This window comes from Pleurodeles waltl, chromosome 5, assembly GCF_031143425.1.
Source record: "Pleurodeles waltl isolate 20211129_DDA chromosome 5, aPleWal1.hap1.20221129, whole genome shotgun sequence".
Lineage (NCBI taxonomy): Eukaryota > Metazoa > Chordata > Amphibia > Caudata > Salamandridae > Pleurodeles > Pleurodeles waltl.
Window position 1 is genome coordinate 303,924,837 of NC_090444.1, and position 24,151 is coordinate 303,948,987.

At 45.2% G+C, this 24,151-nt stretch overlaps 1 protein-coding gene across 1 annotated transcript in view; it reads right to left on the reverse strand.

Moving 5' to 3' along the window:
* The window catches only part of LHCGR (luteinizing hormone/choriogonadotropin receptor), an 836,395-nt gene that overhangs the window by 612,113 nt on the left and 200,131 nt on the right, over positions 1 to 24,151 (reverse strand). The window contains exons 5-6 of the mRNA XM_069236543.1: positions 6,604 to 6,678; positions 6,438 to 6,515 (exon numbers count right to left, since the gene is read on the reverse strand). Of these exons, the coding sequence (XP_069092644.1) occupies positions 6,438 to 6,515; positions 6,604 to 6,678 (153 nt within the window). The remainder of the gene's footprint in view (positions 1 to 6,437; positions 6,516 to 6,603; positions 6,679 to 24,151) is intronic.

Genomic DNA, 24,151 nt, shown 5'->3' on the forward strand with positions numbered 1-24,151 from the left:
ATTCTTATAATCTGGGAAGATGGAAATCTTAGTATTCTCAAAGATGGCCCTATCGGTCTCATGGGCGGTCTGTGGAATACAGTCCCTGTCTTTATAGTTCAGGAGGCACGCTATGATGGCCCTCAGCGGCGACCCAGGCCGAGGAGGAGCAACCAGAGCCCTATGTGCGTTCTCCACCACAAACACCCTGGACAACCCCTCCGGCTTCATTATTTCTCTGATCCATTGTTCAATACGACTTTCCACCATGGAACCTTCTGCATGTTCCGGGAATCCAAGGAGACGCAGGTTGTTCTGTTGAGATCTGCCCTCTGAATCCTCCAGTCGCAGCTCTAATGTCCTGACAGTAGATGTGACCTGAGCCATCTGCTTGCGCAATGTGCCCACCTCTGTATGCAAGTCCATAATAGACCCCTCCGCCACCTTTACCTTTTCAAATACCTTGCGGAGGTCAGCTCGCAAAAGGTTCACCTCCACAGCCACTGTTTCTTTTTTCCATTCCAGGGCCACTCTGGCACCGTTAATGGCGGCTAACAGCTCAGCACGCGTGGGCTCCTCTGCTGTGGCTGGCACCTCCAATGCCTCTCCCGACCCTCCCATGTCTCTGTGGGAGCGACATAGGCCTAGTATATTGCTCCATCGTGTTCCCCTGCAACAGCGCAGTCTGCTGATGTCGCCCCAGCTTACCTCCACAAAGGAATAATAGGATGTGTTACCACCAGGGCAATGCAGATCCTCTGTTCAGCCCAAATGTCCACCTCAGGGGCCCCCAAATGCCCGCGCCGCTGTGCCGACCACTCCAGCCTAGCGTGGGTCAGGCGTGCACACTGCGCGTAGGATCCCAGATCCCAGTCCTCTATGCCTCTGCACAAACTCCAGAAGTAGATAAAACGAACACCTTACCATTGCAGCAGAACCATCCGTTGGGCCTCACATCAGCCTCCCTCGTCGCCACTCACCAGTGAGCTTTGCAGAATGGTGCACCAACCCAGGCCACTCACACGTGGCCCGACCTAGGCCTTGAACCATGTTCACTCCCGACCCTGCAGCTCACCGTCATGCAGGTCTATTCCTCTGGGCATGTGAGGAGCATCATGCTTAGAGGCAATCCAGAGAGGGGCCAAATGTGCCCCCCCTCATCTCCTTCACCTTGGAGCATCGCTGTGGGGCGAGCTAACACCAACGCCTAATGTAAAGAAAACTAAAATATTGGCCTTTAACAGGTGCTCGAAATTGAAGCACACATGGCATTTGAATGACGAAAAAATTGAGATGGTGTTCTTTACTGTTATCTGGATATGATCTTAGATACACATACCAAATGGAATAGTTGTCTAACTAAAATCAAATGTACTCCAGTGGTATCTGAAATCTTGCGATTCAACTGGCTTTTTGAAAGGACCTGCCGTAAGGGAATTGCATTCTGCTTTTAAAACTAAGGTTGTTTTCATTATTATAAGGTATGCAGCAATTGCACTGGTTGGCACTAAGTATGGACAATTGGTTTGCTAGTGTTGCATTTTACCTGTTCTTTTCCATTCTTGAGGCACGGGTCGCCTCAAGCACAATTCTGCCTGGAACTGGGGCCGATGACTCCAAGAAAATCTACTAAAGAAAACAAACAAATGTGATACTATATCTATAAACGAAGGAAGGCAGAGATGGGCTTATTAAACCAAGTTAGGTTGTTTTTTTGTTCGGTGTTTGACATAGGGGGTCATTACAACCCTGGCGGTCAAAGATTGCCAGGGCTGTTTCGACGGAAGCACCGCCAACAGTCTGACGGTGCTTCCCATGGTATTATGACCGAAGCGGAAGTGCCACGGTCACACCACCGGGACCGGCGGTTTACCGCCACTTCAGTCCCGGCGGTTTGGCGAGTCGCGGGGCCCCTGGGGGCCCCGTGCAGCTTTTCCAGGTTATCGCCCGCCGGCCCAGCGGGGATCTCAAAATGACCACAGCAGGAGTGCGGCCGCATTGGCTGCCGCCCGGCGGTCCACCCACCAAGGTTGTAATGAGGGACATAGTGACTGCAGAACTTACACCTTAGTAAGACGGTGAATTGAACTGAGCATAGACTGCACAGAGACAGAATGTATACAATTGGTAGGACAGATTAACTTTATCCAGTCTTCAGCTTAAATCTTTGTAAAAAGGACATGATAGGGAACACTGTTTTATTATTGACTATGAAGAGAGTGCCAAAACATGTAACAGTTCGTGCATATTCCCTTCATATGGATACCTCTGCTGAACAAGGATTTTTAATTTTCATTCTAAAAGCAAAAGGGAGACATGCTTTTTACAATTTAGAATTTTTTATGTTCCGATGTTTTTATTTGATGGTTCTTTCCTACTCAGTGAAAATAATGACAAACTACATATATTGTGCAAAATATCTAAGGAGACTACCAAACGTGATTTGTCTTTGCTCTCTCTTGTATCCCCATAATTTGAGGCTTCTGGGACTATACTGTAACTGAGCAACTATCAGGACTGTAAAATCAGCAACATCTCTTTACTTTCAAATGACTTATAAAAGCAACATTAGTCTCTTAATGTAACGTATGTAGTATGCTTCCATTGAATTTGGAACACCAACCTTGGGACCGATGTTGAGCGTCCTGAGTAAAGTGCTATTTCAGTTTCTGTTATGTGGGGCTGTCCGTTTTATGTGTACTTTCCTTTTTATTTTAACATTGTTATTGCTGAAATGAATGTAAGATGTGATGTTTTACTTTCATATCTCTCTGTACTGTATTGTATGATACATAGTTCATCAATCAATATGTTTTCGTTTTTCATTACCATAAAGCTGTGTCCTCCAGTAGCATATCTACCACTGCAGGGACATTCTTTGAGCTAGGTGAACACTCTAGATATTTATTAGAACTCTGATCTTCAGAGGCAGCTGTTGGAGGGGGAAAGGCTCAGTGATGTGTGGGTTGATACTATGAGGCTTGTTTTCAGTAACAGCTATGAATCCTGTGAGTAGATATCAGCCAACTCTGAGTAAATCAAAATGCAGCATTTTGGTAGTGTACAGCTGTCTGCTTTTCACATTTGATTATTCAGGGATTCGGAGGGGTCTTTATATTATCACTTGCAGATAAGAAATGTTTTGATAGGTTATGACTGACTCCTATCACGCATGTCGATACAAACATAACATAGTGGGGAGGGGTGAGACACTTGTCAGTTTTCATATCCTCCCAAAATGCGGTAGTTTCTTTTTGGGGCTTAGGAAACCTACCAGGTGTGACCACAATAATTTACCAGAAATGCCACAATTACCTAAGAAACGTAACTTACATTGCTTTCCCACTTCAAGGAGATGTTTTAATCCCCGTCATTGCTAAATGCCGGGATATTGAAGTTTGCTTTCAGACCTGTTTTAAACCATTGGTATTTTGCAATAGTTTTAAGAGATCGCCTTCCTTTCAGGGTTTTGTCTGTAGTTTAAAAAACAAACTGACAAATATGTTAACAAAAACTTAAATAACATTAATGTGTATTGTTCACGTAAAGTATGTAGGTGTTAACTGGCACAATTCTAATGCGTTTCTCAAGTTGATAAATACACCCCATGTGCTCAATTCTTCCAAGCTTGTGTAGCAAATAACGTTAAAACATATGACCAGCATCTTTTTTTAAACACTATTGTAAATACTGTTGTAAATGAAGTTCTTGACACTTGGCCCTTCCTTCAATTAACTTCTGCTATTTTTGGCCTATTTACGAATTACAAAGCCGGCCGGGATGTTGTTTTTTTGGCTATTTACATCTCTACTTCATGAGCATCCCCACAGGGAGCCCCACCCCAATTTTAAATTGAGTGGCAGTATTTAAATGTGCAGCAGTGGTTTAGAGGTGGGCTCTGCCCACTCTGAACTGAAGTAGGCCCCCATGCTCCTTTTCCTGGGAATTAGGTCATCCCTGGGGCCTCCACTAGTCAATAGGACCATCTGTCATGGGAGACAAAGTAACCCACTGACCAACCTAAGGGATCCCTACATAACGCCCATGGTGGAATCCCCCAACTTTACCAGATATTCAAGGAATTCCTGGGAACCCCTTATAGTCAAGGCGGAAGGTGTGCTTATTGATTCCATGGAGAACCTAAGCTTTAGGATTTAAGGTATTCAAATGATTCCCAACTTTCCAGGACAAAGAGTTGCAGCAGAGTGGTGGCCACTGTTACATTAATACAGCAAATTCCTTCAAGTATTCACATAAAGCCACCCTGTGTCAATTGTATCAAGCAAACCATACAGCTGGTGGAAGTGATAAGTGAGGACGCCTTGAAAGTGATCATTACTCTTGATAATAAAGAATAGACTTGTCATGCCACATCCAGTAATAAATTATCATGTGAGAAATTAATCACGAAAAACATGGCCCGCAATTAATCCAGTGCCACTGACCCTGAGTGAAAAACAGCAGCAATGACAAACCCACCTCAAACAAGGAGTGGAAGGAACAAACTGATGACAACGACTCTCCACAAACCCTATTTGGGCGATGAGCGACCTGAATATAAACAATAACAGCCATTGTCAAGTGGAAGAACTCCACACAACTAGTGTTACTAAATAGCCCCACTGACAGGATAGTCGAATGGTGTAAGCACCCTCCGAGGGGTTGGAGTGGCCTATGTTTGAAGGAATAGACGGCAAGCAAGGAGAAGATATGGGCAGCAGCGTGTCATTGTATATGGAGGAGGATCAAGGTAGGGTGGGCCTATCTGGGAGGAGCAAGAGGAAATCCGCTTGTGGTGAAACTGGGGTGGCGACGAGAACCCCACTCGGTCAGGTCTAAGGCACGCTGTCTGTCAAAGGCAGGGCATCCAATGGCACGTGAAGGAAAGACCGGTGCTCGACTGCCAGCAAGGCAGGAAGTAATGTAAAAACCAGAGGGTGTGTGTGCATGTGTAAACAGCCCAGGAGAATCCTAACGGCCGAAAGCGAAATGAGGCGGCCATACTTGAGTGGAGAGAGAAAGCGCAAGAGGCAAAGATCATACAAGTAGAAACAGGCAAAACCAGGAGTATTGCAACATACTCTGACAGTATATAGGGGGAACAGTAATCAGATAAGAAATACAAAAATGAGAAAGGGGGATGACTGACATATGTCATGTTCATTCACATAAAGCATTAATCCACTGGTATACCACAGAAAAATATTATGTAGGATACATAAAACCCATTGAATACTAAAACTATAAACAAGTAACAAAATAATGAAATATCAGAGCCAAAAGCAAAGGGGGGTGGGGGGGCAACAATGAAAAAGGAACATAAGAGATGGGAAAAAATAGTCCCCACTCTTCTCTTTCAATCCCAACTCTATGTTCAATAATGATCTCCAAATTATAAAGGAGAAGTCCTAATTTCACACAGGAGGATAGAACAGAGATATTACACGGCAGCCAGGGTCCAGACTGGATGGGGCCCAGGTTCTTATATTAAAGCAGTCCAGTCCTCCATCGTCTTCAAACCAGTTTTGTGACTATTAGTCCGTATTATCCACTTTAGTTGCTCCTTACTCAATAAGGCATTGATATTAGCTCCCCTGGGAGAAGAGGGCTTGACAACTGTAATCACCTTCCATTGCAGATTATTTTCGCTGTGTTTCTTCTCCATGAAGTCATCCATCAGGGGTGCATTTATCACTTTGCAATGTGTAACTCTTCCTTTTCTTTTCTTGTTTCTCTCTCTTACCTTTTTCTTTTTAGATTCTTATGTTAGCGGGCAGCGTTATAATGGGGTCCTGATGATCCCAGAAATTGGACTTAGGGATCGAAGCGTTGTTGACTGAAGTACTTTGACTTGGTCTCTGAATTATTTTCTAGTTGCATACAAGCAAGGATACTGTATTGATGTGACCTCATCCTTTTATTTATTTTTTCTGTCACATATGCAATGCCTGAGTATTGGCACTTTGTTTTTTTGCATATCTGTTCTTTATATGTTCAATGTCATTATTTTGTTTTCTGTGTCTGTCGTTCCCCAACGCAATTGTTTTTCTTTAGGTAATGGGTTTACTTTTTACATTTGTATACCAAACAAAGATTCCATTGAGTTTCTATTATTTGAGATTTGTATCCTATATTTTCACTTGAGAGACTGTTGTTCGGTCTATAATACTTTGGCCCCTGGTCCCTGAGTACCCATGGGTTTCCTGTGTTCCTTAAAGTAGCCACACTGCCATAGTCTTGCTAGGTTCTCTCTGCCCTCATCATTGAGGAATAATCTGCCAGGGCTGTGGGAGGAGGATGACTGTAGTGCCCTGGTTTATACCTGTATAGAGGTTTCAGTATGTACACAACCCAGTTGTCACACAGCATCCCCATACTACATGCACAAAGATTCCAGAGAAGCCGGTTGATCTAAATTGGGAAAACTTGGAAACTTTTGTTTTGTTTTAGCTACTTACAAGGTCAGAGGTTCACTGTTCATTCCTTGGAAAGCATTTGATGGTATTGTTGTTACATGTAAGTTATCATATACCTCTCTGTAAAAGACAATAGCAAATTGAGCTTTTTAAACAGAGTAGCACCATAAAAACCTTAGTGTATGGTAGCAATTTTTGCAATACTTACAAAATGAAGTTGAGTTGAGTTGAGAACACCTTTGTTACATCTGGAAATACTCTTATTCCTGTGTTGCATATACTCCTAGGCAGAGATACAGTTAAACACATTCAAACATTATATTGTATTTATGTGTACAACAACAACAGAAACATAATGCATAACATATTAGAGACATGACTGCATCAAAATGTTACTTGCTGTGAAATAGTATGCAATTAGCGAATGCTGCCTCGGTGTCCACTGCATGTTATAATGAAAATGTAACATGTTAATTGTGTCCCACTTATAATATGAGGCTTGTTTCTAGGTAGGTCACTTTTCATATTTAAATTGTGCCAAAAAATACAAATCAAGAAGAATTTGGGTAGCAGATCATGATGTGACTAATTGGTGCTCTGATACTCAATGTGGTCCTGTTGTGGGACCAAAGTTCAGTTCAGAAAGTTTAAACCTGTGGTTATTTCTAGATATGGGGCTGCTGCTTTTTTTAATTGATATTTAGAGCCATTGTCTGTGAATACAGCATTGTAACTGCCTGAACATGATGAAGACCATACTGCATAAAGATTCAAGCAGTTTGTCTTAAGGAGGTAAATGCCGGCACTTCAAAGCACTTTTACATTACTGTCTCCCAAAAGATATCTTGAATTGTTGCTAAAACACTGAAGGCGAATCGTATCTTGATTCTTGTTAAAATTTTTATATTCTCTTGAAACCTAGTGTATATTTTTACCTGTGAGGATCACTTTATTGTTTAGAGATTGGAAGCAACATCTCAATCAAGCAAGTATTTGTACACGTTTCAGAAATTTGAGATGTGGTGAGGTCCCACTCCCTAAAGTAATGCAAAGGCATACTGTTTCAATTTTTCTACAATAGGTTTCATTTAAGAATTTCCTTCATCAATCCGAAGTGCAGAACAAAAATGTATTGAAGTGATATCAGCTGGTCCCAGTCCTCTTCAGTCTGTACTCTCATGATCTATGGAATGATATCCTAGCTGTGGCAAAAGGTAATTCTCACCAAGCCTGGAAATATAACCTTGTGCTTCATATGAAGGCATGAAAACTTTGCCTCATCAAGATACTGTCTGCCACATATGGTAGCAGTATAGCCCATGGTGCAGACCTAATGCGTCTTGACACAAATACTGCCCACATTGGCATGAACAAAAGTTCCTTTTGGAAAAAAGCTTCTTTGCTCCTTAAGGAATTTCCCGTCATTGTCTTTGCATCAGACTTGATGGAGGATTGTAGGAGGAGTACTCTAACCTGACATAGAATAAAATGCCATGTCTCTTAACTGACAAATTTGGTCAACTGATCATGGATTGAACACTGTGCACTGAAAAAATCATCAAGATGTTTAAAGGTTCCTAGTACTCCAAGCATAAACAATTTTGAACACTTAGAAGAAATTCACAGAAAGTAAACACTCATTAATCACAGAGCTAAAGATGGTGATGACAGGCTTGGTGCACTGGGAAGGGTGACAAAAATATAAAAGGTTTTGCCCATCTCACATGGCAAGACATTGAGGGTCATTAAGAGTTTGGCAGGCGGAAAAGGCCACCCGCCAAACTCCTGTGGTCAGATTGCCGCTAGTGCGGCTGCCTTCCCGCAGGCCCCATTAGGAGTTCCCTGCTGGGCCAGCGGGCGGAAACAGTGTTTCTGACAACTGGCCCAGGGGGAACAGCCCACAACATTGACACAGGCTCATAATTGAGCCGGCAGCAATGTTGCGGTGCATAGGGTGCAACAGCACCCGTCGCCTTTTTCACTGTCTGCAATTCAGACAGTGAAAAGTGTGACACAGCTGTCCATGAGGATCCCTGCACTGTCCATTCCAAGTGCAGGGGCCCCCCATGGGGCCGCCTGCACCCTGTCTCTGCCAGCGACCGCCATGTAAAAGCTGGCAGAGATGGGGGTCGTAATCCCCAGGGAGGCGCTGCATGCAGTACTGCCCTGGCAGATTAGGACCACCAGCACCGTCAGTCCCTCCAGTGGAGGGAAATTGCTGGTGCTGGCAGTCCGACCGCAGCTCATCTGCCACTGTCATAATGTGGTGGTCTGATCACCACCAAAGCCATCGGACCACTGATTTAGCGGCGGTCAGACCGCCACTGCGACAGGTTGTAATTAGGGTCATAGTTTGTTTCAACAGCCATATTTTTTTAAATGACAAATCTTTAAAAACAGGCATCCTCCTACTCTGAAAAATATGTCTAGATCCTAAAAGCCATATCAACAAGGAATTGCCTTAAAATCTTCAGCACTTTCTTGATTTTCCCATGCTCTGCTGGCCTGCAACAGGCACCACTGACCCCATGCTTGATGTCATAAGACTGATTACTAGTTGTTGGGGTGGGGAGGAGGAGGCAGGTCTGAGTAATGTCAAGAGGGACAAACACTGTTAGATTAATATGTGCCTTAACCATGGACAACTGGTGTCTCATAATATTCATGCTCTATTGCTCACTACTATAGCTTCTAGAATGCAGACATACATTTCCAAGACAATGCATGACTCCCATACAGGAAAACATTGCGCAACAATTAACAAGAGTAAGGACACACCAAAAAAATCACATGGCACTCCGAAGGTAGAAACATCACTTTCAAGACACAAAGGATCAAGTCACAGCCAACTTCCTTCCATTTTTGAGAAGCAGAAATGGTTCCATGTTAGCAATAGGTGTACTGTAGAAGCGTCATAGAAGAGACACACTCTGCAGTTGGTTTAAAGAGTAACTCAGAAGAAAAGGAAAACAATACAGACACTATGGGCCTCAACATGGGTTTGGCGGGCAGCGGAGGCCACCCGCCAAACTCTTCCCGCCATCAGGCCGCCTGTGCAGCCTGAACCCTGCCGGCCCTATTAGGAGTTCACCGCAGGGCCATAGCATTGCAGCAGGCTCCTGGCGGAGCCGGCTGCAATGTGGCAGTGTGGCGGGTGCAACAGCACCTGTTACGCATTCCACTGCTCATAATTCAGGCAGTGGAATGCGTGACGGGGCTGTGCATGGGGGTCCCTGCACTGCCCATGCCAAGTGCATGGGCGTGCAGCCCCTCCCCCGAGTCCCCTATTCCACCAGCCGTTCCATGGCGGTGTAAGCGCCATGGACAGGCTGGCGGATGGGGACTCATAATCCCCAGGGCAGCGCTGCTTTTTGTAACTGATGGGTAGAAGGAAGAACTATTTTCTTCCTAAATCTTTCAGCAGGATCTGGTTTCAAAACTGATACATGGATGGAAAGAGGTATCTTCCAGGAAGAAGGCAGTTTTAGTCTGACAACGAGTGGCTTGATAATATGGGCAATGGATAATAGACCATTGCGTCTCTGATGCAGTTTAGATCTATGGATAGTCGATGAGGAGTTCTTAAAGAAAGTTAGACCTTATCTCCAGTCTTATGATTTGGAGCAGGTTTGCAATGCTTATTAACCTGACTGTAATGAGATTTTTGAACCTTCACTTAATCTATCAAGAGCTTTGTTCTGGTCCCTCAGATGGTTTTCATCATTTTCTGTGCAGTTGAAACTTGTTCTTCAACATAAGAGTTTGCAAGAAAGACCTTAGGATGAAATGGATAGGTAAAAACAAAGGAATTAATCCCAAAGAAGGGTAAAGAACACCGTTATAATTAAACTCTGCAGTAGGCAGAGGAGATTTTGAATTTGTATGGGTAGCATTTACAAAAGAGCAAAGGTAAGTGTAAGGAAATGCATCCTTGGCATGGTTACCCCCTGACTTTTTGCCTTTGCTGATGCCAAGTTATGATTAAAAAGTGTGCTGAGGTCTGCTAACCAGGCCCCAGCACCAGTGTTCTTTCCCTAACCTGTACCTTTGTTTCCACAATTGGCACACCCTGGCATCCAGGTAAGTCCCTTGTAACTGGTACCCCTGGTACCAAGGGCCCTGATGCCAGGGAAGGTCTCTAAGGGCTGCAGCATGTCTTATGCCACACTGGGGACCCCTCACTCAGCACAGACACACTGCTTGCCAGCTTGTGGGTGCTAGTGGGGATAAAACGACTAAGTCGACATGGCACTCCCCTCAGGGTGCCATGCCAACCTCACACTGCCTATAGGTATAGATAAGTCACCCCTCTAGCAGGCCTTACAGCCCTAAGGCAGGGTGCACTATACCATAGGTGAGGGCATAAGTGAATGAGCACTATGCCCCTACAGTGTCTAAGCAAAACCTTAGACATTGTAAGTGCAGGGTAGCCATAAGAGTATATGGTCTGGGAATCTGTCATGCACGAACTCCACAGCACCATAATGGCTACACTGAAAACTGTGAAGTTTGGTATCAAACCTCTCAGCACAATAAATGCACACTGATGCCAGTGTACATTTTATTGTAACATACACCCCAGAGGGCACCTTAGAGGTTCCCCCTAAAACCTTAACCGACTATCCGTGTAGGCTGACTAGTTTTAGCAGCCTGCCACAGACCAGACATGTTGCTGGCCACATGGGGAGAGTGCCTTTGTCACTCTGTGGCTAGTAACAAAGCCTGTACTGGGTGGAGGTGCCTCTCACCTCCCCCTGCAGGAACTGTAACACCTGGCGGTGATCCTCAAAGGCTCACCCCCTTTGTTACAACACCCCAGGGCACTCCAGCTAGTGGAGTTGCCCACCCCATCCGGCCACGGCCCCACTTTTGGCGGCAAGGCCGGAGGAGAAAAGTGAGAAAAACAAGGAGGAGTCACTGGCCAGTCAGGACAGCCCCTAAGTGTGTCCTGAACTGAGGTGACTCTAACTTTTAGAAATCCTGCATCTTGCAGATGGAGGATTCCCCCAATAGGGATAGGGATGTGCCCCCCTCCCCTCAGGGAGGAGGCACAAAGAGGGTGTAGCCACCCTCAGGGCTATTAGCCATTGGCTACTAACCCCCCCAGACCTAAACACACCCCTAAATCGAGTGTTTAGGAGCTCCCAGAACCTAGGTAATTAGATTCTTGCAACCTAAGAAGAAGAGGACTGCTGAACTGAAAACCTGCAGAGAAGACGGAGACACCAACTGCTTTAGCCCCAGCTCTACCGGCCTGTCTCCCCACTTCTAAAGACACTGCGCCAGCGACACGTTCCCAGGGCCCAGCAACCTCTTAAGCCTCAGAGGACCACCCTGCATCTAGAAGGACCAAGAACTCCAGAGGACAGCGGCTCTGTTCCCCAAAGACTGCAACTTTGCAACAAAGAAGCAACTTTGAAACAACACACATTTCCCGCCGGAAGCGTGAGACTTTGCACTCTGCACCCAACGCCCCCGACTCGACTTGTGGAGAACAAACACCACAGGGAGGACTCCCCGGCGACTACGAGACAGTGAGAAGCCAGAGTTGACCCCCCTGAGCCCCCACAGCGACACCTGCAGAGGGAATCCTGAGGCTCCCCCTGACCGCGACTGCCTGCTTCAAAGACCCGACGCCTGGTAAAGACACTGCACCTGCAGCCCCCAGGACCTGAAGGATCCGACCTCCAGTGCAGGAGCGACCCCCAGGTGGCCCTCTCCCTTGCCCAGGTGGTGGCTACCCCGAGGAGCCACCCCCCCCTTGCCTGCCTGCATAGCTGAAGAGACCCCTTGGTCTCCCATTGAAACCTATTGCAAACCCGACGCCTGTTTGCACACTGCACCCGGCCGCCCCCGTGCTGCTGAGGGTGTACTTTTTGTGTGGACTTGTGTCCCCCCCGGTGCCCTACAAAACCCCCCTGGTCTGCCCTCCGAAGACACGGGTACTTACCTGCTGGCAGACTGGAACTAGGGCACCTCCTTCTCCATTGAAGCCTATGTGTTTTGGGCACCACTTTGACCTCTGCACCTAACCGGCCCTGAGCTGCTGGTGTGGTAACTTTGGGGTTGCTCTGAACCCCCAACGGTGGGCTACCTTGGACCCGAACTTGAACCCCGTAGGTGGTTTACTTACCTGCAAAAACTAACAAACACTTACCTCCCCCAGGAACTGTTGAAAATTGCACTTTCTAGTTTTAAAATAGCGATATGTCATTTATGTGAAAACTGTATATGCTATTTTGCTAATTCAAAGTTCCTAAAGTTCCTACATGAAATACCTTTCATTTGCAGTATTACTTGTAAATCTTGAATCTGTGGTTCTTAAAATAAACTAAGAAAATAAATTTTTCTATACAAAAACCTATTGGCCTGGAATGGTCTCTGAGTGTGTGTTCCTCATTTATTGCCTGTGTGTGTACAACAAATGCTTAACACTACCCTCTGATAAGCCTACTGCTCGACCACACTACCACAAATCAGACCATTAGAATTATCTCTTTTTGCCACTATCTTACCTCTAAGGGGAACCCTTGGACTCTGTGCATGCTATTTCTTACTTTGAAATAGTACATACAGAGCCAACTTCCTACAGTAAGCAATAAGGATTTTATTCAGACTTTTTGTTTGACCTCCTGGGTATGAAACCAAGATGACAGAGCATTTTGAATCACAGAGTTGAAACCAAAATTTAGGCATGAACTGAGAATCGTGATCTGAAAGCATCTCAGTTGGAAGCCCATGAAGTCTTAAGTAGTTGGAAAGAAATATTCTTGCTGTTTCTGATGCAGGTGGGAAGAAATATGCTAACCAATTCACTATTACAGTGATTGTAGTCCAACTTTACGGTGGTGGAAAGCCCACTATAAAATCTGCAGAAATATATTCCCAATGTTGAGTAGCTATTTCTAGACACTGTCGATATCCACATTTATTTTGTTAATCCGCATTAACTTGTTGCCAGACTACACAAAATCTTTTGCCTTCTTTATTTAATTTCCCTGGATAGGCCACCTAAGTTGATGATTAATCAGATCTTCTTTAACGTTCAAACTATGATGGCCAGCAGTGGTGGAACTGTGACAGAATTGTAGAACAGTTAGTCTAAGGAAGTCATTTATGTCTTGTCTCTAAAATGTGTCTCCCACATGATCATCTGCCCAACTTTGTCGCGTGGGCTCTCATTATCCTAATGAGGCTGCTGGATTCGGGTGGTAGAATCACCTGAATTGTGAGAAACTGAGTCCAGTCCCAAACCATGTGACCACTGTCGGCCTAATCTGTTTCCAGCCAACTAGCAGCGCCTCACCTCTGCCCCAGAGCAGGGATGATTTGTGTCAACTGGGCGCATGACAAGAATGACTTCTCAGGGGAATCGTGGTGGATCAGATCTCATTCTTTACTCTCAATATTCTCACACATGCAAAGACAAACAGAGGCAGAAAATGGTTCAATAAGATTTATTGAATCAGCTGCGTATTAGATAGAATGGCATGAATTGTAATAGTTAGAATGATGAAACACAATAGAAGCAAAAGGGTGACAAGAAAAGTGCAACACAAGAAAAGTCCCAACATACTGTCACTATGCGTTGTATATGTAGTTCCTACCTCAGCTATGTTAGAGCACGTCATAAGTCCTAACCTGCCTTTCGGGACTCCCGGGGAAGACATCATCTCCAATACCTGAGCAAGGAAGCCTATTGTGTAGAGAGACACCCTCCCCTTGTAGGCCAGGGAACCAGTAGTCTCAGCAAGCTGCTCTATCAAAGTCAATCAGCATGCGGTCGTGGTCAGCTGGCTGGAATCTCCCTCTAACTTGCATGGCGCAGAGAAGTGTTTTTATAATAAAACAGCTGATGTTCTGAGAAAATGTCTCCATATAAGGATGTGTGCGTTTATGTGAATGTTGGAGTGTGCCACTTTGCCTGCAACCCTATCTTGCTGCAGCCTTGAGGAAAGCACAAAGTAAATAGAATGTCTTGCTAGAAACGCAATGCTTTCCTCGGTGAAAGAACAACTAGATAAAGAAAATAAAACAGCACCATGAGTGTGGTTAACTCTGAAATAATAAAAATGAAGCAGGATAACATGTAAGTGGGCTAAAGGGCACATGCAGCAGGCCTAGCTGCTAAAATAAAATGCCTAAAAACATTACTAGAATGGCTACACAACAATGTATTTAGGGCCAAGAGGACAGCCAGCTTTCTGTTGATATAGCTCGTATTGGCTTCATTGAAGGAAAGATTCCTTTGTCCGACCACCGACAGCCCTTCTCAGTGGGGAAGATATGATGATATGATTTCTGACTGTCACTGCCATGAAAAAGCCAAGCAGTGAATGAAAGAAAAAAGAAGCAATGACCTGTACACCTGGAGGAAAAACTCCCAGTGTGTCGGAAGTCATTTTTTTTGCAAAGCAAACTCCAATGAGTATACAGCTGTTGAAATTGATGGCCATCTGCTAATGGCTAGGGCAGCAGTGATCTCTAAATCTGGCAGACTGTAGTCTGTCAGGGTGCAGCCAAAATGTCCTCCACCACCCTGACAGAGTACTGTCCTCCACACTCCATGTCTGGCTCCTAGTTTCTTACAGGGAATAAAGTTTCTAATGTCAAGAAAAAGTCAGACTATCTTGAACTATAAATCTCTACTTTTTGATCTTATACCAAGCATACACACTTGGTTTTAAGGTTTTTTTCCCAGTTTGTTGTAGTTGCCAGAAAAATAGAAGAGGGAAGAATCTTTTTTGATTGAAGGAAACAACTGCTTCAGATATTGTCTGGATACACAGTCACAGACAATATTCTGTGTTCCAGGAATGAATCTTATTCGGAAATCATATTGCTGGAAAAAGAATGTCTCCCTTGCAGTTGACTATATCTACCCTCTGCTTGTTAATGTACTTGTGGGTAACTGTGGTGGATTGATGTATTTGGACCATGGCTTGATGTTGTGCTCAAAGTAATAGCTAAATGTTCTTTTCCTAAAACTGAATAATTTATCTCTCACTTGGTAAAGGCAATGGGGTGTTCTTCACTGTCAAATTCTTAAATAAGAACTGCTCTGATGCCTGGTGAGAGGCATCAGTTTAAAAAAATAAAAGTTCTGCTAGTGTAAGACTGAGGAAGAATGGGTGCCATGATAAATCTTCTCTTTAATTTTTCAAAAGCCTTTGTGGCTGTAGGAGCCCTGATTTCTTTTTTTTCTTTTTACAGCATATTACAATATTACCAATTATTTTTATGCTAATTTCCAAAACCTAAAAACATTGAGTTTTCTTCACCAATATGTGTCTTCTATACCAGATTGACTGAAACCTCCTGAGTGTTCTTAGATAGACCTTCTGATGAAATAACAAACACCAACCAACTGATCAAACAAACACTTTTAAGACTTAGTCAGCAAGAGATGTTTGCAGGGTACTAACCTTCCTTTACATATTCTTCATGTTTAGAAGACCCTTTGGTAAAAAACTGAGATAGATAACAATGGTGTAGTAAATTGGTAAAGATTGAGTTGATGAAGCATTGAAAGACTCCTGGAGCACTCCAAAGTCTGACTGGAATAACTTGGTATCCAAAATGCTCAAAAGATGTTCTGAAAGAGTCTTCCACTCATCTCCTGCTTTTGTTCATGTGAGATGATAATCTCCTCTAAAGTTAAGCTTTATAAATATCTTTGATCCTTGTACTGCATCTAAGATGTCAGAAAAAGAGGGATACCTATATATGCAACTGTTACTTGATTGAGGCCTCTTAAATCAACAGAAGGATGCAATTCTGTGATATTCCTCTTGGTTTGTGCCAGAAAATGGATTATTAGTTGGAGTGGATAATAGGCCACCACAAGTAATAATGTCACACTTCTTAATAGGCCATGTAATGGTTTCAGTAATTTGAACCTGAGCTCAGTCTCGGGCAGTGATGGCACAGAGGAGACATGTTGACCTTAAGAAAATGTATTTAGAAGTGTTAAAAACTTAAATGTCCTTCCAGTTTATAAAACTAGAGGATATTTTAGTGAACAAAATGACAGCAAGACATCAAAAAATGCATTAAGGGGAACCAGTGATATTGTTGTGAAGCCATTTTAGTTATAGCTCCTTGCACGTTAGTTTAACATACTAGGCCGCTGTGCACTTTGACCTAGATATATATTATTCGACTTTGCATTGTTATTTTTACAATAACCAGTTTTACGGTCTTGTTTTATTTTCATCTATCTGACTGTTTTTGCTTAGTCCAGCACTGTGTTCTCAAACAAGACATTCTTTATCACTTTGTGCTTCAGTCAAGGCTACAGTTTCGTACATTGCCGGTGAACGTGGTAGAAGGTTAGTCTTCAACATTCGTAGAAAATACACAGCCTTACGTAGGGACATTTTCTGTCTGTCCCCAGTACATGTACACCCCCAGGTACTGCACCTTCATTCACTGTTGCTAACCCTATTCCTGCAGTCACCACAATAGCACACATCCATTCATGCACCCCAGACACCACACCTGCACTCACCACAACTACTTTAGTTGACACATGCAACACACTCACCAGACTTGCAGACACCCAGACAACATACATTCCCACTGGCAGCCTGTCTTGTCCCACTGTGTCCACCCCGTCATCCCAAGACACTCAAAGGCACCAAAATGCCCATCCATCACACATCCACCACACCTCAGCATACTGTCCAGTCATCTGCACCCGCATCACGCACACCTACACCACTTACAACCACTCCCTCTACCTCCACTCCCACGCCTTCCTCCAGGTCAACCCCAATTGCACCTAAGAAACTTTTCCTCTCCTGTGTTGACCTCTTCCAATCCACTGGCCCACCCCATCTTGTCCCTAAACGTGCTCACCTCCTTGCCCTGTCCACTCCTTCCACGTCACAGCTCGCCCCTGTCCTCCCTTCACATTCCCGTGCCCCTTCCTCAGAGAGGAAGAAGCCCTGTGCTGAACCTGTTCCATCTGCCACCCCCGGTCCAAGCCCACTCCCCCACCTTCCAAGGGCAAACCCAAACCCCCTCCTCCTTCCGAATGCAAATCTAAGCCCCACCACTGTCGTAAATCCCCACCCCCACCACCCTCTGCCCCTGTTCCCTGAGGTGCCTGGATGCCCCGTTGTTGCCCCATGAGGTGGAGTACCGTAGCACTTGTGGGAGTCAGTTTGGGGCCATTGTGGCCCATCATACTTGTTTTATGAAGGACTGGCCATTGGCCATATATGCACTTTGGTTGCTCATTGAGCATAATAAAGGTTAATGTGTGGCCTGTGGTTATGGAGGCACACTTTAGAGCCGTGGTCTCTCATTTCATTGTTTGTGGGTGTGGGGCACATGTATTTACTTTGGTCTGGTTGGATTTGCCTTTATCGGGTAAGTACTTCTTGCTGCGGGGTGTATGGCTTGTGCTGCTGTGAAGGGTTGGGGGAGCGTTGCAGGGTGGGTGGAGTGGGTGGGTATGTAACTGTGCCCTTTCTTCCCTTGTTTAGTAGGTTGCGGTATTTACCATCGTCGTCTTCGTCGGTGGTCTCGGTCATGGAGGTATATGGCAAGGAGCAGGGCTGGCATGAGCTGCAGTACTCTAGCCACGTCTGCTTCAGCGTGTTGTGTAAGCCTCCAGTGAGTGTTTCCTTACATTTGGTTAGTTTCCGCCTGGCTTTGCGTGGCGGTGGTTCCTGCCCCGGAACTGACGGTGGTCTTGTGCTTCATTATTTGATGGGTGGGTAGGGCCTTTCCGTCTGCCTGTGGGTGGGCTCTGCCGTCGTTGTCGGCACTCCTCTGCTGGCAGTGAGTGGTTTTCAGGGTGCCTGTGTTTCAGTTGGTTCATTATTTGGTGGTACGGACCGCATGTCTGTTGGCACTTGTTAACGCCACCGCCGGCGGTGCAGTGTTTACCGCCGTGTTCATAATGAGGGCCAAGGTCTTGATGAGATAGTCAACTAAGTCGGGAAACGTCTGGAGTTTGTGAACAGGAAGTCGTCTGCATTTATCTGATAATGCTCAGCGTCAGGTTGGTGCAAATTTCTACCTTTGAACTTGGACTCTTTTCTGGAAGTCAGATTTCCTTAGGACAGGCTACAGCCGGAGAGGGTTTTATGTCATCAGAAGCGAGTCAGCGTACAGCATGCTGAAAATAATTTGGTGCTGTGAAGAACCTAGCGGTAACCGCAGCACATTCAGGTCCACCATCTGATCGGTTGGCAAGTAGGTCCCGATTCCTTAAGGTTTTTCCAGGCAAAATGTTTGTAAGACCCAGGCATCAAGATTCAGACAGGAGGAGTACACTCCGACACTAGCCAACGGTTCCAGGGCCTCAGGAACAGAACTTGGGAGTCCAGGTTCACTCAGACCAGAGCAGGGTCCAGAGCAGGGCCAGTTGTAAATGGTCCAATGGGCACATTCAGAAAAGTGACCACCTTGCAGCTTTTGTGTCGCTGTAGCTTAAAAGGAGGCCAGCCATCTGACCATTGAAGTTCACTTCTTCGTCATAGGTATGTTAAAGCAGATCCAGCCCTTAGGGTTCTCCCTACAGGTTTTAACAGCAGGTGCAGTCCTTCTTCTATCTTCCTTAGGTTCAGTAGTGTTCTGAAAAGGCTGCTTAGGGGTGGTATATTTATGCTTGGTACCAGCCTGTGGGTTAGGTGACTCCTATCCTCTCCCTAACCAAGAGGGGAAAGTTCCTGGGGTAACCCTAACCACTTTTACAATATTTTCTGTGCGCCCTACTACAAATAGTCCCACTGTGTCCTTGTCAACCAAAAATTAACATAGAAGAATGTTTCATACTTGTGCAGCGCTCCTGTGTCCAGCCTCGAGGTGTGGACAGGGAAATGAGCAACCATCTCCTCTGTAGTCACTCAAAACTGGTTTTGGTTACAACTTGTCTTCCACTGGGTTTGGTGTCTGACCGGCTGTAAGAATAAGAGGGAGCTGGCTACAACTGCCTGTGACACAGTATGCCTTTTTAAAAATAATAAACTTCCAGGGCACTTCCCAGATAGTCATTCTGTGAAAGGAACCGAACACTCACCACACCCAAGACCTTTCCTCCGCTCTGGGAGCACGTTCATACTGCATTAAGGAGCTATTGAGTTCCTGGGTGACAGTTGGAAGCTCATGCAAATAGGCTTACAGAGGCTTTAGGGAGGCAAAGTACCTTTTGTAACATATTTTGTACAAATCAGGCTTTATCAAATAATTGAATTTCTGATAAATATTGTAAACATTCTAAGACCTTTTAAGCTGGTCCCTGAGCGGATATAGTATTTTTAAATTTTAATATAGCTACCAAAGCTTTGCTATGGAACAGCTGGCCCAGCTACACTGAAAATAGCTTTTGATTCCATGTCACTGCAAGGACTTTTTTATGTGTTCCACTTGTAAATACCATGCTCCCTGCATTACTGTGCTAGAAAACATACTTAGGATGACATTAATATTCAAGAGGAGGTTTAGGCCTGTCTAAAGGGGTTACTGGTGCAGGCTTCCAGTCATGTTTTGAACTGCCACTCTCATGGTGCACAAGGTGTGCTATAGTCAACCAGTGACATGTAACTTACAGGCCCTGGGTACAAGTTGTGCAATATACTAGAGGCTTAGGGAAAGTTAAATATGCCACTAAAAAATATAGCCAATTTCAACATGACTTGTGGGTCAGAGTGCATGCACTGAGGTATGGTTAGAAGAGCCTGAGTGTACAGATTCACAAAATTACCAGGATCATGGAGATGACCATGTAAAAGAGGCATTTTCCCCCAAATGCAAAGAAAAGAGAAGCAACTTAAGGATGCAGCTATCACTGCAATGGTCGCTTTCATTTATGGACTCTCACTTCTCACACAAGCTTTTTGAGGAAGATAATATTTACTGCCAGGATAACGTTGGCTTAAGTCAGTTACCTGGTGCTTGTGACAAGGAATTTGTTGAAATTAATTCAGAATTATAGTCTACACATGTAGATAAAAAAAAAATTGAACTGTTAGAGTGATCTGGTGCTCCAGTATCCCACAGAAAAAGAGTTATACTTCACTTCCTTTATAGAGAAAAACTATTCATAGTCATTTCACAAAACATACAGGCTTAAGGGTTTTGGTTAGACGCACAAAACCTTTCCCTAAAGACAAGGCCCATATGTTAAAGCAAAAAAGAGGTTAGCATGAAAAATGATTTGGGCTTTCATCAAGCAGTATATCATGTAAGAACTAACTCAGTTTTTATTGACTTGATGGCCCGTTGTTCTCAGACTATAATATGTGTTCAGTTTGAATTTAAGTGAATAACAGCACCGGAGTAAATTGTTGTCTATAGCACGAATAGTTTGTGAGTCAAAATCCACCCCCTCCTTCTCTAGATCAAGAATAAACTCTATTAGAATGTATACTAATGTTAAGGGTTGAAATCATTTCAAAACCATCTTGACAGTTTTCTTTCTTGTCCTTGTTTTTGACACATTCACATACAAAAGTTGTGGTAGTATGAAGCACAGATCCTCTTCTGCGATCCTCAAGGAGAGTCGTGTTTTGATTGCATGACATTCCTTGGACCTACAGTTCCATTTCATTATATGTTTGATATATGGGAGGTCAGAAGTCACTACAATTCAGACCATAGCAAATCTTAAAATGTAAGTATAAGGACTTTTCCATGATGGAGTTCTTTGAATCATGTTTTTTTAAAGTGCCCACCATTGTACCTGGAGCTTCCCTCTGCTACTGAGACTGGAGCCTGGTGGTATGGCAGGGCCTAAGGAATGAATGGAAGAAGCCTGCTTTGGCATATCCAATTTAAAAGACGTAGTGCTAAAGCTGCCCTTGGTTTTATAGATGTTCCTGTTCACTCCCAGGCAGCCAATCCCTGCTACATGGTCAAAGATTAACACCCATTTTGTCTTCCTGGACTCAGAGGCAGACTTTTGTCTTCTAAGCCAGAGTTGTTAGCTCTGCCAGCAAAGGATGTGCACTCCAGCCCTGAAGGTGTGATGAGTGGTAGAACTTTCTTTAAGCCAGTTCTGGTTCAGGCAGCCTACAGCACATTTTTCCAGAGTTACTTTTTCACTTACGTTATGAAAAACCCTGATTTCGCCATTAGGTGTTAAATCTTTTTATTGCTATCATTAATGCTTAGCAGTGTACAGCAGCACCACCTACAACCACTGGCCAGTTGAGGTGAATATAACATTAAAATAAAGTATGTACGATCAGACAAACATTACTGCATCTCTAATTTGGATGACCGCATTGCAAATCATAATTACCACCCTTAGCAAACCTGTGCGTTCTGTGTAATGGTGTTTGCTGTGATCAGGCAAGTGTCTGGTGCAGTCAGGTGAAGGACCCGCAAATAACGTGGGCATGTCAACTCTCTGAATTCATCCGAGAGGTATACAACACAAGGACCCCATGTTTTATCAAAGGTGAGCAGGGTGGCTGTACCCAATGCTGTGAGCCTCTCCATCCCCATTGTGTCCCACAACTTATGGAGCCAGTCTGTGTGAGAGGGAACCACTTCAATACCCCAGCAAGCTATAAGTAGTTGTTTAGCTGCTCCAAGCAGTAATGTGATAGCCCTGCTGGCCTGAGTTCTAAGGGGGTAAGTCTGTGGATTGGGAAGCCCCAATAGCACATAGCTAGGGAACCGTGGGAGGGTAGTGTCATAAGTATCACCAATCATCTTTAATATGGCATCCCAAAAGGAGGCTTTTCAAGGGCAAAGCCACAGTAAATGTCCATGCTGCCCCTCTGCCACTCAGCAACCTGAGTCAGTGTGAAGTAACAATAGTGTGCAATTTTCAAGAATAATTCTTTAGTGTTCATGTTGCGTGCTGTCACCCGAGCTCAGTGTAACACATTCCATCATTTCTTATCTCTGAAGGAGCGCTCACATTCCGCTTCCCACCTGCGCCTCGCAGGGGATTGCAGGGGATTGCAGCAAAATTGACGGAGTAGTCAAGAAGCCATATATATCAGATAGAAGCTTCTTATCATTGGTGCGTGTTAGAAGCCATTTCTCAAAAGGGAGAAGCGGTCTACTCACATGTGGCCTAATCTCCGGAGAGGACACCCAATGTCGCATTGTTAGGTACTGCCAGTAGGTTTTGGGCGACAGGACGTACGCCACCTGCAGCCGATTGAAATCCATAATGCCTTGGGCATCATAAAGGTCTCCAATCCGCTTACAGTTGGAGTCCTGCCAGTCTTGGGATGAGGTTCCTGTGAGAGCTAAAGGGAAGTCAGGATTGCCGATAATCGCATTTGCGAAGATATGGGCAAAGACAAACCTTTATGTGTCTGCACCCTGTCCCACACGTCCATCATGGCCTGCAGGACAGGGGAGAGGTAGACTCCCGACGGTCGATGCCCCCGGGGGAGCCATGGGATTTTCCAAATGTGCTGTCTAGCCACTGCTTGGTCTATGAAGCACCAGTGCTTCTGTGTGCGATCCCTCGACCATTCTAATAAATCCCGTAACTGGGCCGCCTGATCATAGTTAGCTAAATGGGGGACCCCCTGTCCTCCCTCAGTCCTGCGTCCACACCATTCCTGCCTTTTTCCCTGCCCAGATAAATTCCTGGATCAACTTCTGCATAGTGTCGAGCACTCCGCTCGGAGGAGTCAGCGGAAGGCTTTGCATGAGAAACAGCACTTTGGGAAAGAGCGTCATCTTTATGGCTGCTATACGACCTAACCATGAGAGTCCATAGTCTCTCCACTTGGCCAAGGCATCCCTTGCTTCGCTCAGCAGGGCAGTGCAGTTACGTTGTGCTGTGTCAGTCGGGGTGGTGCAGATCTGGAGGCCCAAGTAGTTCACTGTTTGCGTAACCCAAGTAAAAGGCAGGGTGGGCCTCAGCGCCACTACGTCTGTTTCTGACACTGTTAAGTTAAGGATGAAGCATTTAGACAAATTGGCCTTAAAACCAGCCACCACCCCGAAGACGCTCAGTTCCTCAAGGACTGCTGAAAGTGACCTTTCCAGTTGTGTCAAATAGAGCAGGATGTCGTCCGCATAGAGTGCAATTTTGTGCGTTTGTCCCCCCATCGGAATGCAATGAATTGTCTGATTGAGCCGAATGTGTTCCGCAAAGGGCTCCATGTATACAGCAAACAGCAAAGGTTATAGCGGGCAGCCTGCCTGGTCCCTCTGGTTATAGGGAAGATGGCAGATAGGCCCCCATTTATGCACACTCTCGCCTGGGGGGAGGTGTAATTACACCGCAGCCATTTGAAAAATCTCGGCCCTAGACCATTGAGGGGTAGGACCGCAAACAGAAAGTCCCAGTGAACTCGGTCAAAGGCCTCCTCTCCGTCAAGTGATAGCAATAGAGATGATATGTGGGCTCGATGCACTTTATCCAAAAGATGGCACAGCCATTTAGTGTTATCGGCACAAATCCTCTCCGGGATAAACCCAATCTGGTCTATCAGCCCCTGCATGTAAGGATTTAGGGGGTCATTCCAACCCTGGCGGTCATCGACCGCCAGGGTGGATGACCACGAAAGCACCGCCAACAGGCTGGTGGTGCTTCCCTGCCAATTCTGACCGCGGCGGTAAAGCCGCAGTCAGAAAAGGGGATCCGGCGGTTTCCCGACGGATTTCCCCTGTCTGGGCTGAATCTCCATGGCGGCGCTGCAAGCAGCGCCGCCATGGAGATTCCGACCCCCTTCCCGCCACACTGTTTCTGGCGGTTTTTACTGCCAGGAACAGGATGGCGGGAACGGGTGTTGTGGGGCCCCTGGGGGCCCCTGCACTGCCCATGC